We start from the raw sequence: 14322 nt of genomic DNA on the forward strand, positions 1-14322 counted from the left end.
GCCGCATCAAAGGCGAACAACCTACCTCAGGAAATTTCTGTCAGAAATCACGGAGGTTGTGCTTTGCGTGAAATGGGATGTTTGGGCAAGGCAATGTCCCCTAGAAACCTGCTGGGCTGGTTCAGCTGTGAGCAGGGAGGGATACAGAGCGGGACGGCTGCCTCTGGGTTTTAGACTGTCCCAGCACCGGCACAGTGAAAGAAACTCAGATATAAGAGCTAAGACCATGCTTTTCCAGAAGACCCTGGGAGCTGAGGTCTTCGGTACATAGTTCCCATCAGCGCAAAGCTGCTGAAATTTCCCGGGGTTTTTTGTAGACGGGATGGCCGAGATGCTGCAAAGAAGGTAACAGGTCCGTTTCCTGTTGTGTTTGCCATTAGCATGTTGGTTGTTCTCAAGGTACTCTGAGCACATCAGAGTAGTTGAAGGGCTGAAGACCTGCTCTCTGAACTTGTTACAGTGGCTGGATCCATGGGGACCTTCCCGCCTACCCTGACGGAAGGCCCAGTTGAATTACTGGGATGAGTGGTCTTGAATCAGTGTTGCTGTGGAAGCAGTAGATAATTTTTGTCTTTAAAAACAATGGCCCATATAATAGCTCAACTCACATCCCATCCTTTCTGGGCATGACAAGGCACCATGGTTAGTTGTGCTTTTTTGTGTTAGGATTTTAAATATGTCTTTTTTATTTTATTTTTTTTTTCAGATCTTACATCCAGCTACCGACTATCACCAAAAGAAATAGTAAAGCCTAGTGTTTATTTCATTTCCCTGTCTGTGTGTTCCTATAAGCTTTAAAGCAATAAACATCAAATAATGTGGAACTGCTGACGAAACTGCACGTATGTGCAATATAGTATGGAAGGGGCAGGGTTTGCAGTTGGTACAGAGCCTCTGAGCCAACCTGGAGGATCCTTCCCCTCAGTAATGTTATATTCAAGTACAGATTCTTTCCACATCCCTAAGGATAATGAGGTGATACCAAGCAAAGCAACACTGCTAGAAGTGTTTGGGTGATGCTGGTACTTTGCAGCCTCTTGGATGAGGTATTGGTTCTGTGGAAAAAAAAATGCTTTAAAGGACAGGGAGGAAAATGAGCTTGTCTGGTTGTTTGGATGTAATTGTAGCACACTTGACTTGATTTCTCTGTTGTGGAAGAGTCCTTCCATGAGCAATCAGGCATCTTGAGGTAAAGCCCCACCTTTTTTTAGAGTGTGCACTTGCTGTTTTGGTTCAAGCTAAAGCAGAAATTATCTCCCTCGAGTCAACACAAGATGCTTTCTGCGTGCTGCGGGCAGTTCAGGCAGCTTGTCGTTGTAGAAAGTTTAGCTTCAAAAGACTCATCAGCACATTAGAGCATCCTTAAAGCACGTAACCATGATGAAATCCTGTGCCTCTGCTATCTGCTGAAACATCCGAAAGCTGGTTAGCCATCCAGTTTCAAGCACAACTCGTGTGTCACTCAAGTTTCTCCTGTCGGCACGTTCCTGCCGTGTCCAGGCACTTTGTGGCGCTGTTGGTGGGACAGAAGCTGTGAAGCACGAGGCTGCAATCCTGGGACCACGGGGATGCCCTGCAGGGACCAGTGCTGCAGCTGCAGGGGTGTGTGGCTGGAGCAGGAGTGCGATCACACGGGAAGGAGAGGAAGCAGAAGGCCCTGGCACTCTTGGGCTGCAGCGTGTGTCCTTCCCTGGCTCATGCTGAGTGGATACAGGAGGCTCAGAGCTGCCTGCTCTGCCGCTGTGGTTGCTCCTCCAATGAGGTGTCCAATGAGGCCAAGTCACGGGAGAGCCACTCTTTAAGTGTTTAAAGTCCTTCTCGTTTTGACTAACACAGGGTTGAGGAGCTTTCATGTGGTGGCGATGGCTGCCGGGCGAGAAGGGGCACCGAGCTCCAGCAAAGCAGGAACCAGCTGCTGTGGCCTGAAAGCTGTCCGGCCACCTCAGCTAGAGCCCAAAGAGGAGAGAGCCATGCTAACAAGCATTAGCACTGCTCCACGGCCCAAAAATCTGTCGAGGCCTGTAGGTCTCTTCCTGAGGCAGAGAGAATGACCTGCTCTGCTCAGCTGGCATCACACACTGCGAGCAGCAGGGATCGGCTGTCCTGTGGGCTCCTGGTGTATGAGCATCTGATTGCCACCTCTAAAAGAAGATCTTGATCAAAATGGCACTCAAACCAAGCTTTGCCTCCTTCTGAAAGACGACTTTGGTAGCCCTGCTCCTTACTGATCCAATGCACCGTGCCTACGTGCCAGGACGAAGTCCAAACACACGTTGGGGCAATCAGGTAGGGTGCCAGGAGGGAACCTTGCCAGCTGGCTACCAGTGGCCTCTTTCAGGGCTCAATGGTGTGAAAGCAGGCAGCTCCAAAACATCCTGCTCTGCCCATTGGAACAAGTGCAGCCTGGGGAGCTGTTGGACCCGTCCTTCATGGCTCAGGTTCTGCCATCAAACCAATGGCCACGAGGTTTCAGGGCCCGATGAGGCCGGGAGCACAGGGACAGTGGCATCGTGGTTATTTCTTCCTTCGCTCTGGCAGGGCCCGGGGATCCCTTGTCTCTAAGCAAAAACCCCAGGGTTTTGTCTGCATCGGAAGAAAGTGGTGTTGGGAGCAGCTTCAGCAAACATCTGATGGCAAAGTGGGGTTGGGAAATCTTTGGGTTGGAAACCTGCTTGGGATACACATAAATAGAAAGGAAAGACAAGAACCCTTTATATCCTTTATCCTGTCCTCTCTCTGCTCTCTTTAGACGAGAGGTAAATCATGGTAAATGCATCTCCTAAGGGGGCCTAATCCCACAGATCCTTGGTCTTGCTTAGACATCGAGGCACTACTAATATAAAGGGTATATTCATTTCTCCAGACAAAGCATCCTCTCTTCCCCCTTTTGAAGTCCAAAATGAAGAGATGATGTGATTGCCCTGAATAGGCATGGGCATATGTAAGAGGTGCAATTACCCTGTCTCATTTAGAGCAAGCTGTAGAGATTTTCTACAAACTTTTCTGTCACATTGCTGTCTGAAGGCAAAGGGCAGAGTGTCAGGCCTTGTAAACACATCTGGCTTTCTGCTTGGATGCCTGCCAGAGCTCTGAAGTCGCTTTGTTGGGGACTGCCAATGCTGCTGAGCTGACGGCTGCCTCTGACCTGTGCGAGCTGTATCTCTTTAAGTAACACAAGGGGAGATAAAGGTGTATTTGCTGTTAGATCTTGCCTCTGTTAATGAGTAAGGAAATGTAAACGAGGTTGTTTGGGTATTGTGGGTGACATTCACCTTTCTAACCAGCCCCCTCTGGCAATGGTAGATGTGTACCCAAAATTAACTATACAATCGCAGAGGCCACAAAGAACAGCTCCATCCGTTCCCAAATATTAGTTTTTTGGGTGACTGTGCTGGCAGTTTAAACGTCAGCGCCACTGAGGAGAAATAGCCAGCAGTGCTTGTTCTGGGCTGAGCTGGGAAGATCCCTGCGATTTTTCCTGTACCCTCCCCACAAGGAAAAACTTCATCAACCCGGGGAGTGACCTGCCGAAAGCCCCCTTCCCGAGGCACTTTGGGGTCTCTGTGCGAGCCACTCGCACAGCACTGGTTGAGAAGAGCCCTGCGAGCCTGATGCTGTGGTGGTCTTTGCACATCAGGTGGGGTGTTGCTGGCACTACCACGCTGCAGGATGTGCCAGCAGCGTTTTGGCAGGCTGGCGTGCAGTTTTAACGTGCCATGGGGCTGGTTTGCAGGGAGCATCCCACGTCCTCAGAGCAAACAGGTCTGGGCTTCCCCTGGTCAAACTGGCCAAAGCAAGAGCTTTTCCTTGGCTTGGTGCTTGCAGGGAGGAGCTCTTCAGCTGTCTTGCTGTACAAATCCCTTCCTGGAGCCCTTCTGCTTGTGGCTGGCTTCTGGAAAACCCCCGGCATGAGATCCATACCCGAAATTCTGTCAGAGGGGAAGGTGTGAGCAGAGAAACCCCAGGGCTGTGGGCTGCTGGGGACCTGCACCTTCCTGATGTCCCTGCTGCTGCTCCTGGCACGGCTCCTGGTGCTGACTGCACCCAGGGCTCTTCTCCCCCAGATAAAATGCAGGGCCACGAGCAGGATTCTGACCAGATGAGAGGAAATCCTTGTAAACGCAAAACCTGGGCAACATTAAGGCCAGACCTGGCTGTTGAACTGTGTCCGACTGTAGCTCTGGCACGCTGACATCTGCTCTCAGGATCCCCATGCTGGCATGGGACACCTCTTGCAACAACAGACCCTGATCTTTGGAAGAGGAGCCTAATCCTCCTGGTTTATCTCCCCCAACCTGGTTATCAGCACTAGTCAATGAGTAAGTTACTTTTACTAAGAGCTAGGGCAGAAAGTCTCTCTGAAACCCTTGCCCAGGCTGTCCAGCCTCATGGTGCTGGCGTGGGGCAGTGTTTGCTAAGCCCGTTGTAGCTGGACCATGCATTTTCCTGGCTTAAAACTGGTGGCACACAGCGACCTCCCTGAGCTGCCCCACCTCGGCTGTGCCTGAGGAGCTGCTGGTGGCCAAGGTGAAAGTCAGGGAGCGGGCACGCTGGCTCTGCCACCTTAGGGGCACCTCTTGGGAATCACAGACCCCATGTGGCTGGGTGGGTGCATGGATTTCTGCTCTGCTTTCATCCTCGGCGCTCTGAGACCTCCATGTCCCACAGAGGTGCTCTGCAAGGGCAGCTGCCTGTCGCTGGCACCTCTGAGCCATTCGTTCCCCATTAAACTGGGAGCTATTAAATGTCGGGGGGGGAGTCTGGGACCTGTTTATGACACGGAATAGGGAAAGCGTTCACCACGTGTGCTGCGGGTAAGAGCTTCCTGGTTCACCTCCAGGCATGCTAATGCCGTGCCAGGGCCGGGCACTGCACTGGCCCTCATGTGGCGTTCATTCACTGTCGGCTGGCAGAGCTCACTCGTGGCCTCTTCCCTGTGCCGGGGCTGTTAAACATGTGCCAGCACTGAAATCCTAATTATAGCCCTGCACTTACCCCTGCAAACATCCCGTGCTCCCATGGGACGCGTCCCAGGGCCGGTGGGGCTGAGGGGCTGTGTTTGTGCTGGGGGGGATGCGGTGTTTGCAGAGGGGGAGCGAAGGGGGATTGTGTGGGAAGGGACCCCGAGGCGCAGCGTGTGGGGTGGGGACGCAGCTCGGCTTTGTGGTGCTTCTGGGGCTTTGTGCTCGTGCAGGAATTGGGGAACCTGTGAGCTGTGGGGTGGGTATGGCCCTTGGGGCGCTAACTGTTCCCCATGGCGTGGTGTTATCGCGGTTATAGCACAGCCAGCTGTGGGCTATAGCCCGAGGTGCCCACGGAGGCCACCGCCACCCTGTGTCACAGCGTGTCACACACTGGGGGTGCACCTTACACCCGTGGGGCGTGCAGTCACCCCCTCCTCTATCAGTGCCTCACGCACGCCCCCTTTGCAACCCTCACATCCTCCTCTACCCCTTCCCACCTTCTTTCACCTGCCTTCCAGCACCTCCCGCGTTCGCCAGGGGGCCCGTGCCAGGGGCCTCGGCGTACCGGGGGGGTGGGATGGCACCGGGGGGATGCTTTGGGGCCGGTTGGGGTGGGATGGGGCCGGGGAGGGTGGGATGGGATGGGGCTGGGATGGGGCCAGCCCCTTGCGGAGCTCCGGGCCCGGTGCCGGGAGGCGGTCCGGGGGGCGGTGCGCTGCTGCGGACCGGGCTCGGCGGAGGAAGGGGAGGCTGCGGAGGAGGCTGCGGAGGATGGAGGCTGCGGAGGAGCTGCGGGAGCTGCGGGCGCTGGTGGAGCGGGCGGGCGGGCGGCGGGCAGTGCTGCTGGTGGCCGAGGGAGCTCCGGTGGCCTCCACCTTGGCCTCGTTCGCCCGAGACTTGCTGGGAGACGAGGCTCCTCCGGCACCGGGACCGACACCGGGACCGATAGCGGGCTGCCCCTCCCGCTCCCGGTGCCGGTCCCGGGGCGGCGGCGGAGGGCGGCGGGCGCTGGCGGCGGGGCTGCTGCTGGTGCTGTGCCGCGGCGGGGCGGCGAGGGGCCGAGGGAACCGGGCACGGCTGCGGGAGGTGGTGCGGGACGTGCGGGGTCGCCTCCCCCCGGGGCCGCCGCCCGCCGCCGTCGTCGGTGTCCTCCTGCCCGGGGGGGACGGGGAGGACGCGGCCGTGCTGGACGCCACCCTCCGCCGCCACTTCCCGGCCCCGGGAACCGTGCAGGGGGCTCGCTACAGCCCCGGCAGCCCCGCAGCCCTCCAAGAGTGCCGTGCCGCAGCCTGCCGAGCTCTGCGAGCGGCCCTGCAGCACCCCGCAGGTACCGCGGGTACCGGGCACAGGGTGGGCATCCCGCCCGGGTGGGTCAGGGAGCCGCGTGGTGCTTCCCCGTGGGGTCTGTTCCATCCCGATGGGAGCCCATCCCAAGGAGAAGTGCTGCTTCTCAATGGGGTTTGGCCTTCTGCAATGGGATTTGCTCCGTTGGCCGGTGGGATCAGCCCCTCCTTGGTTGGACCTGGCTCTCCGCCACGGGAGCTGCGCCATTGCGGTGAGATCTGCCCCTCTCCGGGGAGATCTGGCTGTTCCCAAAGGGATCGGCTCCATGCTGACGGGGTCTGAGCCTTCCCGGTGGGATCTGCCCCTTCCCGGTGGGAATCTCAGCCCTGGCAGCTGGGGAAGGTTGGGAAGCACTGAAGCAGCGCTTGGATGGCAGGGATGTGGCCTGTGGCAGCTGTGAGATGGTGGCACCCCGTGCTTACGTCCAGGGGACGGGGGCTTGGGGTGCAGCCCGTGCCGCAGGTCCTGCGGGAGGAAAGTGCTCGTGTCGGCTTCACGGAATGAGTTAGAACAAGTGGGTGTTTGGGTGTAAAACCACATGCTGTTGGTGGCCAGTGTGAGCACTGTGAGGGTGGCAGGATGAAAGCTGGGTGTCACCGGGGCCTTGAGGCGAGAGGCGAGGCGTGTTTGTGTGCAGGCACAGGGCGCTGGGCAGCTGGGCAGGCTCTGCCCCACGACAGCCACACAAAAAAATACAGGCTCACGTTAATCTTAGGCACTGCTTGTCTTGGGCTGTTCCCCTTTCTTCCTCCTTTAATTTTTCCCACTTTTCTCTTGCTCTGCTTCAAGTCCAGGCGCTCTGGCATTCTGCTCTTTCTGGGCCCTGCCCCTGAGGGGTCCCAGCGGTGCTCTGCAGCTCCGCGGGGACAGCTCCTCTGTGACCCCAGGGACACGGGGACAGCCGGCTGCAGCTCAGGGGCTTCTTCCCATCGGTTCAGCTCGGGATCCTGGATCTGAATGCTGAGGGGCATTGAGACCAGTGGGACCCACTGCATCCCCCTGGAGGGTGTGGAGCTGTCTTCTGCCAACCCTTTGCGCTGAGGCAGGCGTGTTCCCCTTTCCATCTTCCCTCTTTCTGAAGGCTTTTGCTTTCCTCACATTGTTCCTGCTGCAAGAATTCCTTCTGGTGATCTCCCAGATGCCAGTGCACCCTCCAGTTCTGCTCTGGTGGGACAGCAGCTGCAGAGGCAAAAACCCATCCCTGCGTGTCACCTTTTTCCACCTTTGCACTGCTGGCACTTGCCTCAAAACATGTATCTTTGTGACTGGCTGTGGATTTGTGCTCCGTGCAGCTGTGGGGTTGGAGAGCAGTGGAGAAAGAGCAGCAGAAAGCCTGAGCAGGCGCTGCCAGCAGCCTGTTTGTGTGTGCTTTGTACGCGTCACGGGTAGGAGGACTCAGCTTTAATTCACCTCTGGGTGCTCTTAGTCATGTAAGTGTCCCATGGCCTGCATGTGCAATGAGGATGCTCCTCCGCTGCAGGGTCAGCTTCTTTTCATGCCCCTGTGAGCCCTATGTACCGAAACCTCCACATGGCTCCTGCTGTGCCACTCTGGAGAGCTGGGGACCTGGCAGTGCCAGCCACATGGAGGAGAATGGGCTTCAGTGCGGCCTGGACTCCTTCACCCTGTGGCCTTCCCCCAGGAGAGTAATATATTTAGTGTAGTGTGAGGGAGGAATGTATGAAATATGGGCCTGGGGCTGTGGAGCGCCCTGCAAAGCAGGTTCTAGGGGTGCCACAGAAAGATGTCATCAATGGGGGCTGAGCTTGTCACGTTTCCCTTCTCAGCTTTGAAGTTTCCCTTCTCAGCTTTGAAAGGGCCTTGTGCTAAGCTGACAACAGATGCTCTTGCATCTGAATAAGGATACTGGGAAGATTGCAGAATATCTGCGTATAATTTGTAAGGCTGTGTCCATGTGCTTGTGCCCTTTTTATTTCAGACCAGCCTCAGTGCCCTTTCCTCATCCAGCACATCACTGCCCTGCTCTGCCCAGGAGAGCCACCCTGGCACTGATCGCCTTGCTGGGAAGGTCCCAGGCTCTGTTCATTGTGTGGTGGAGCTGGGACGGGAGCAGCAACGGGGCTCACGTGCCTCAGGTCTCAGCAGGAACGAGCCAGGTGCCCCGGTGTGTGCGGAGCCCCCGAGGGCTGTGAGGAGGGGATGTGTTTGTGGCTGCAGGTTTTGGTTTGTGGACGGGTAGGAAACACGGCTAATGTAAACCTTTTGGTGTCGCAATGGTGCGATAAGACGAAGGACGCTGAAACGGTTTATCATTTGTCACTGGGAGATAAGATCTGATTAGGAGGTGAAAGGCTGTGAGGTATTTCAATGGGGATGCTGAGCTGCTGCTCTTGGAGACCGTACAAAATGAGCTGTTGTAGTGTTTGCAAGCTTTCATGTTATAGTGAAACACTACAGCAGCTTGGAAGTAACTTGCTGTGACCTTCATTGTCCTCCAGAATAAAATGCTGTATGTGGATGGAGGCCACATGCTCTCTGCACCTTGCAAGCGTTACAGCTTTAGTTTTTTGGTGTCTTGCAAGCCCCTGCTCCCCACGGGAGTGCTGAAAAAAGGGGGGAGCAGTCAGTAGGTCGAGGTGGCAGAAGCTGTGTGGTAATACAAAAGAAAAACTTCCTTCTGCAGGAGTGCTCTAGGCGTGTTAGTCCTCAGGACCACCACGTGCGCTGGCTGAGCCCCTGCCAGGTTTCTCTTCCTGGGCCGCCAGCGGCTGTGTCCAAACCAGCGTCTGCTGGGGGAAACGAGCCTTCGGGGTGGGTTCTGGCAGCCCTGTCGCACAGTGGAAACCAACACTGGGGACAAATTTCCAGGCACTGAAAGCCTGAGATAAGGATTTCCAGGAGCTGCCCTGTGCTTTTCAGCAAGGAGGGCCCCAGTTTTGCTGCTGGAGGGGGTGAGTCGGGAGGTGGGGGAGCACGGCACAGACCCAGCACTGTTCTGAACTGGTCTTCTCTCGTTTGTCCAGAAGAGGAGAAGGAGAGGGAGAGGTGGAGGCTGCCTGCCTTCCTGCAGTGCGCTTCTTGGAGCCGGAGGAGCCGGAGAAAAGGCCACATATCGAAAGATGCAAACAACGTTCATGAAGGTATGCCCAGCTCCCGTGAGTACACCTTGTGTGACTGCTGGAGGTTCCTCACCAACTCCCTGGTGGTCCTCATGCCCACACCCCTTGCTGGTGGCCTCCTGAAGCCAGCTCCAGCTCCAGACATCTCTTCTCTGGCTCAGTTTTGGCCAGAACATAAAGACACCTGGCAGCTGTGTCTGCTGGCCTTTCACTTGTCTAAATAATGGCACTCTGGGTCCAGTGTCCAGCTACGCCCCTGGAGGACTGCTGGGCTCAGCTGCGTTTTGCAGGATATCCTGGCGACACGACTGCTCTGCATCCACGCAGTGAATTGGAAGCATCATCCCGATCTTACGTGATGTTTTCTGCAAATACTGCTGGGAGCAGCGTTCCCAAACCACTTGCATTTGGGGCTGGCAGGGATGAGCACGAGTGCGGTCAGCCCTGGGCTCACTGATTCGAAGGAAATTGTTCAGGCGTGGTGTGGAGATCCATGCTGCTGCACGGAGCGTGTGAGCAGGGGGGGTCCTCTGTAAAAAAGCATGAGGGTCTGAGAAAACAACTGAAATGGCCAATTTGTGCAGCTTTGAGACAGCTCCTCTCGGGGAAGACAGCGGCTCAGAAAATTGATGTGCCTGATCTTGCAGTCGATGCCAGGCAGGCGAAGCCTCATACCTGCACAGAGCATTTTGAGGTTGCTGAGTCTGCAGGAGTCCGTGGGGCTGTCTGCAGGGATGCTGCTCCTTTGCTCATGGGTCACCTCTACTTGGTGAAGTGATGCTGAGTTTGTAAAACAAAACGAGAATCCATTACGAAAAAAAAGCAGCTGTGCTTAGGTTGTGAGAATACATCAATTGCTTCATCCCTACGCTTTATTTCCGTGTTGGTTTAAGTTGCAGTTTACACGAGGAAGGGTTTCCCACCCAGCTCTCCTTTGACCCCTCTGTGCTCTTTGCAGATGACCAGCAGGACCCCCAGGAAGTGGCTCTGACCAGCCTGTCTCCCAACGGAAACTACGAAGAAGCTGCAGGAGGCACGGACACCTAGAGCTGCGGGGCACCCGGCACGATCCATGCCCTGGTCCTGCCTGGCTGGTGTGGAGCAGCGGGAGGAGGAGCTGCTGTGTGCCTGCTCACGCTCTCCTCGCAGAGCCCACTGCTCCCAGGAGATGCTGGAATTCGCCAGGGTCTTCCACGGCTGCCAACAGCCTCCAAGGTCCATGCCAGAGCCACCCACTGCCCTGCGCCCTGCTGCCTGGGGGGTGCCTGCAGGTGCCGGTGGACACTGGGCTTTGGAGAAGCCCTTTGGGCATGTACCCTGGGCAAGGTGACGTGGGGACTTTGGGCGTCAGTCTGCATGAAGAAAGGGGAATGCTTGCTAATTTAGAGCAAAATTCCCCACTGAGATTGCCAGGGCTGGCCTCTCAGGCAAACAGTCTGCTGCCTTGTTTTCATGCGTTATTGCTGTTTTGAAGTTCCTGCCCTCTCTCTGATCAAGAAGAAAAAAAAAAAAAAGGAAAGACAACACGGTGACATGAAGACTGCAGTGGGACTAAATATGAGGTCTTGGCCAGCTGAAAAGGCTTAGATGTAGATAAGCGATGTGAAGAAATGTTTAAGCAGTTCCAAAAGGCTACCCCTAGTCTGTGGAGCAACAAAATTACAAATCCTTGGTTTACAGGGAATATTGTTATAACGGTAGAATACCTGTATTATGCTTATTTTAATGCAACCGAAAACGGGTCTTGGTTTGCTTGCGGCACAAGCTGCTGGGCTGTGTTTGCTCCTGGCTGTCCCTTTGGAGTTTCACCCAGCTCAGGCCAGAAGCTTCAGCCCCTCACGTCCTGCCTCCCCGTTCCCTGCTGGATGACGGCAGTGCGTCCTCCCTGCGTGTCCATCTGTCTTCTTTCTCACTTCTTTTTCCCAGTGGCAGCAGAGCGTCTGCAGTACTGCCGGCTCCAGCCAGCACTCCCCTCCAGCAGCGTGCCTTTGGCTTTTCTCAAGCTTTTACCCGAAGCAGGGGCTGGGTTTGTCACCCGGCTCTGCTTGTGACCGTGAGCGGTCTTCCCGTGCCTCAGTCTCCCCACCAGCAGGATGGGGATGGCGACGCCTTGCCTACCTCACCAGGGTGACGACGGTAACGCTGAGGCTAGAGTCGTTGCCCTTCGTGATGGTGCTGCTCTGCCCTTCGGGCTGGGAGAGGTGAATCTTTATTTTCTTGCAGTATTTGGCCTTTGCCACCCAGAATGTACCAATGAAGAAGAGACCCACTACAGATCTGCAGTTAAACCGCAGTGTTACAGAATCCCAAAATCATCTAGGTTGGAAGAGACCACCAAGATCACCGAGTTACAAATCCAATGGATTTATTTACTGGTAATTTATAGGTAAATCATTGCGCATTTCTCTCGCACTGAAATTTGCATTGAAACTGATGAAGTGCCAGTGACGTAGAGGTGTGAGTGGGAATGCGTTTGACCCCAAGTATTTTTTTCGCTTTGGCTGAGGAGCGAAGTAACTTTTTTTTTTTCCTGCATTAAGTGGGTACACGATGGTGCTGTATTAAATTTTACATGTTTAAGTGATTTCATAATTTAAGGGCTCTGTTATTCTAAGTGTTTGCTGTAAAGAATAAAGACGTTTCATTTCTGAATTACAAATTGCTTGTTTGTTTACTATAGCGTCGTCTTCAAACTAATGTTATACATGGATTAAATGATGTTTCTCTAAATTTAAATAAAACGAGTGTTAGGAGGGAATGGAAGTGACCCCAGTGTATGGAACCATACACTGAGGTAGACCAGCTCAGGCGGGCTGCTTGCCTGTGGGCAGCAGGTAAGATTGGAGGAAGTAAAAGCAACTGCCTACGAGGAGCAGAACTGGCCCCCTCCTGCACCATGGGTTGGGCTCTGGTACTTTTCCTTAATAACTTTCACCACGGCCACAGGTTTCTTTGAGGAATTCAAGCCCACCAGAAAATTATTTTTCCTGTTTGGCAGAAAACCAACGCTGCCCATTCGGACACTGAGCTGCTGCCGTGTAGCAGCACCGCTGTTGAGCTGGATTTCTGTAGCGCAGCCCCAGCAGCCCGACGTGCCCATACAGGGCCCTGGGCTGGGGCACCTTCGGCTCAGGAGCGGTGTGGGAGATAGGGGTGCTGCCCTGTGCTGTAACCGTTGACTGCTGGGGGAAGGACTGGGGTGAAGGACTGGGAAAGCGGATTTGGGTAATTATTGGGGAAAGATTGGGGGAAGGGGACTGGGGGGAAGGATGGAGGGGAAGGATTGGGTGAATTATTGGGGAAGGGTTGGGGGAAGAAGACTGGGGGAAGGATGGAGGGGAAGGATTGGGGAAATTACTGGGGAAAGGGATTTGGGTAGTTATTGGGGAAGGACTGGGGAAGGGGACTGAGAGAAGGATGGGTGGGAAGGGGATTGGGGGAAGGGAATTTGGGTAATCATTGGGGAAGGGTTAGGGGAAGAAGATGGGATGGATTGGGGGAATTATTGGGGAAAGCTTGGGGGACGGATTTGGGGAAGGACTGGGAAAAGGGATTTGGGGAATTATTGGGGAAGGATTGGGGAAAGATTGGGGAGGAAGATGGAGGGAAGGACTGAGGGAATTATTGGGGAAGGATCTGAGGAAGGATTGGGAAAGGGGATTTGGGGAATTATTGGGAAAGGACTGGGGAAAGGGATTGGGGGCAGGATGGGAGATTTATTGGGGAATTATTGGGGAAGGATGGGGTAACGACGAGGGCAATTACTGGGTAAGGACGGGGCAGGGATGAGGGGGGGCCTGGAGCAGCCCCGCCCCCCGCCCCCTGAGGCGCGAGGCCCCCTCGTCGCCGCCATGAGCGGGGGCTGAGAGCTGCCCTCCGCGCGCCTGCCCAGCGGGCGCCTTTCCCGGCAGGCGCTGTGCGCGGCCACCTCCTCCCGCCAGCCGCGGGCGCCCTGCCGGAAGGGGACCTCGGCGGCACTTCCGGGCCGGGCGGCAGCGGAGCGGCGGCGGCGGCGGCGGCGGAGCGGCGGCGGGGGCAGCGCTGTAGTGCCGCGGCGGGGCCGGGCGAGGCGGGGCGGAGCTGGGCGCCACCTCCGTCCGCGGGCCGCCACCATGATCACCTCGGCCGGTGAGGGAGCCGAGCGGGGCCGTGCCGCCCGCCGGGGTTTCGCTGAGTCAGGGCCGGCACCGGGCGCCGCCGTAGGCCGCGGGGGGGGGCCGCTGGCGGCACCCGAGTTGGGGGGGGGGGGGGGGAACGCGGGGACCCCCCCGCCCTCCACCCCCCGGTTCCTGCACCCGCCGCCGTCGCCTCAGCGAGGCTCGGAGGGAGCGGGGCCGTGGCCGCTGCCGGAATCGGCGTCCCGTAGAAGCCCGGCCCGGGGGTGGGGGGGCGCCGGTGTCTGGCGGAGCTCTGTAAGGCACCGAGCGTGGCGCCCGGCCCCAGGAGGGAAACGAGGCGGGGGAGCCGCGGGGTGATGTCTCCGGGGGGGGGGGGGAAGTCCTGATCCCACAGAGGCCTTGCGGAGGGAGGGGGAGACTAGAGGGCCCGGGGAAAGGGGCGGGGGGGGGGTGGGGGGCGAGGCGTTAAGCGCTGCCTCTGGGCCTGCTGGGGTCTTTTGTAGAGTGAGAAGATACAAAAAGCGTTTCCGAGGGCGCTCGGGACAGAAATCATCGCGTGGCTGAGTGCGGCTTTGCGGGGGAAACAAGGCAGGGGGTAGCGGCCTGCACGGAGCTCTCTCTTTCCGAAGCCTTTGTTTTGTGTTTTAGGTTTTGTTTTAATTGAGAAGAAGTAGGAATTAGTGTTAAACGGCTGTTAAAAAGGTGGAAGCGGTGTGCTGAAGAGCAGTAAGATTGCTTTTACCACAAATGCAGGAGCTTATAAAAGCAAAACGTGTACTCGGAGCAGAGTAGCAGAAAACCCCAGGAAGGAGGAGT

General features: G+C 56.4%; 2 protein-coding genes across 2 annotated transcripts in view; both read left to right on the forward strand.

Annotated features, from left to right (window-relative positions):
- The first annotated feature begins 5735 nt into the window (after positions 1 to 5735).
- Positions 5736 to 12047, forward strand: C9H2orf72 (chromosome 9 C2orf72 homolog). The gene is made up of 3 exons (XM_035544834.1): positions 5736 to 6291; positions 9293 to 9409; positions 10347 to 12047. Exons 1-3 carry the CDS (start codon positions 5736 to 5738, stop codon positions 10433 to 10435), a joined length of 762 nt encoding a protein of 253 aa, XP_035400727.1. The 3' UTR covers positions 10436 to 12047.
- A 1340-nt stretch (positions 12048 to 13387) lies between these two features.
- PSMD1 (proteasome 26S subunit, non-ATPase 1) overlaps positions 13388 to 14322 on the forward strand; it is a 71788-nt gene continuing 70853 nt past the window's right edge. The window contains exon 1 of the mRNA XM_035544836.2: positions 13388 to 13516. Coding sequence (XP_035400729.1) covers positions 13501 to 13516 — 16 coding nt within the window. The 5' untranslated portion in view covers positions 13388 to 13500. The remainder of the gene's footprint in view (positions 13517 to 14322) is intronic.

Source organism: Cygnus atratus, chromosome 9 (assembly GCF_013377495.2).
Source record: "Cygnus atratus isolate AKBS03 ecotype Queensland, Australia chromosome 9, CAtr_DNAZoo_HiC_assembly, whole genome shotgun sequence".
Taxonomy (NCBI): Eukaryota; Metazoa; Chordata; class Aves; order Anseriformes; family Anatidae; genus Cygnus; species Cygnus atratus.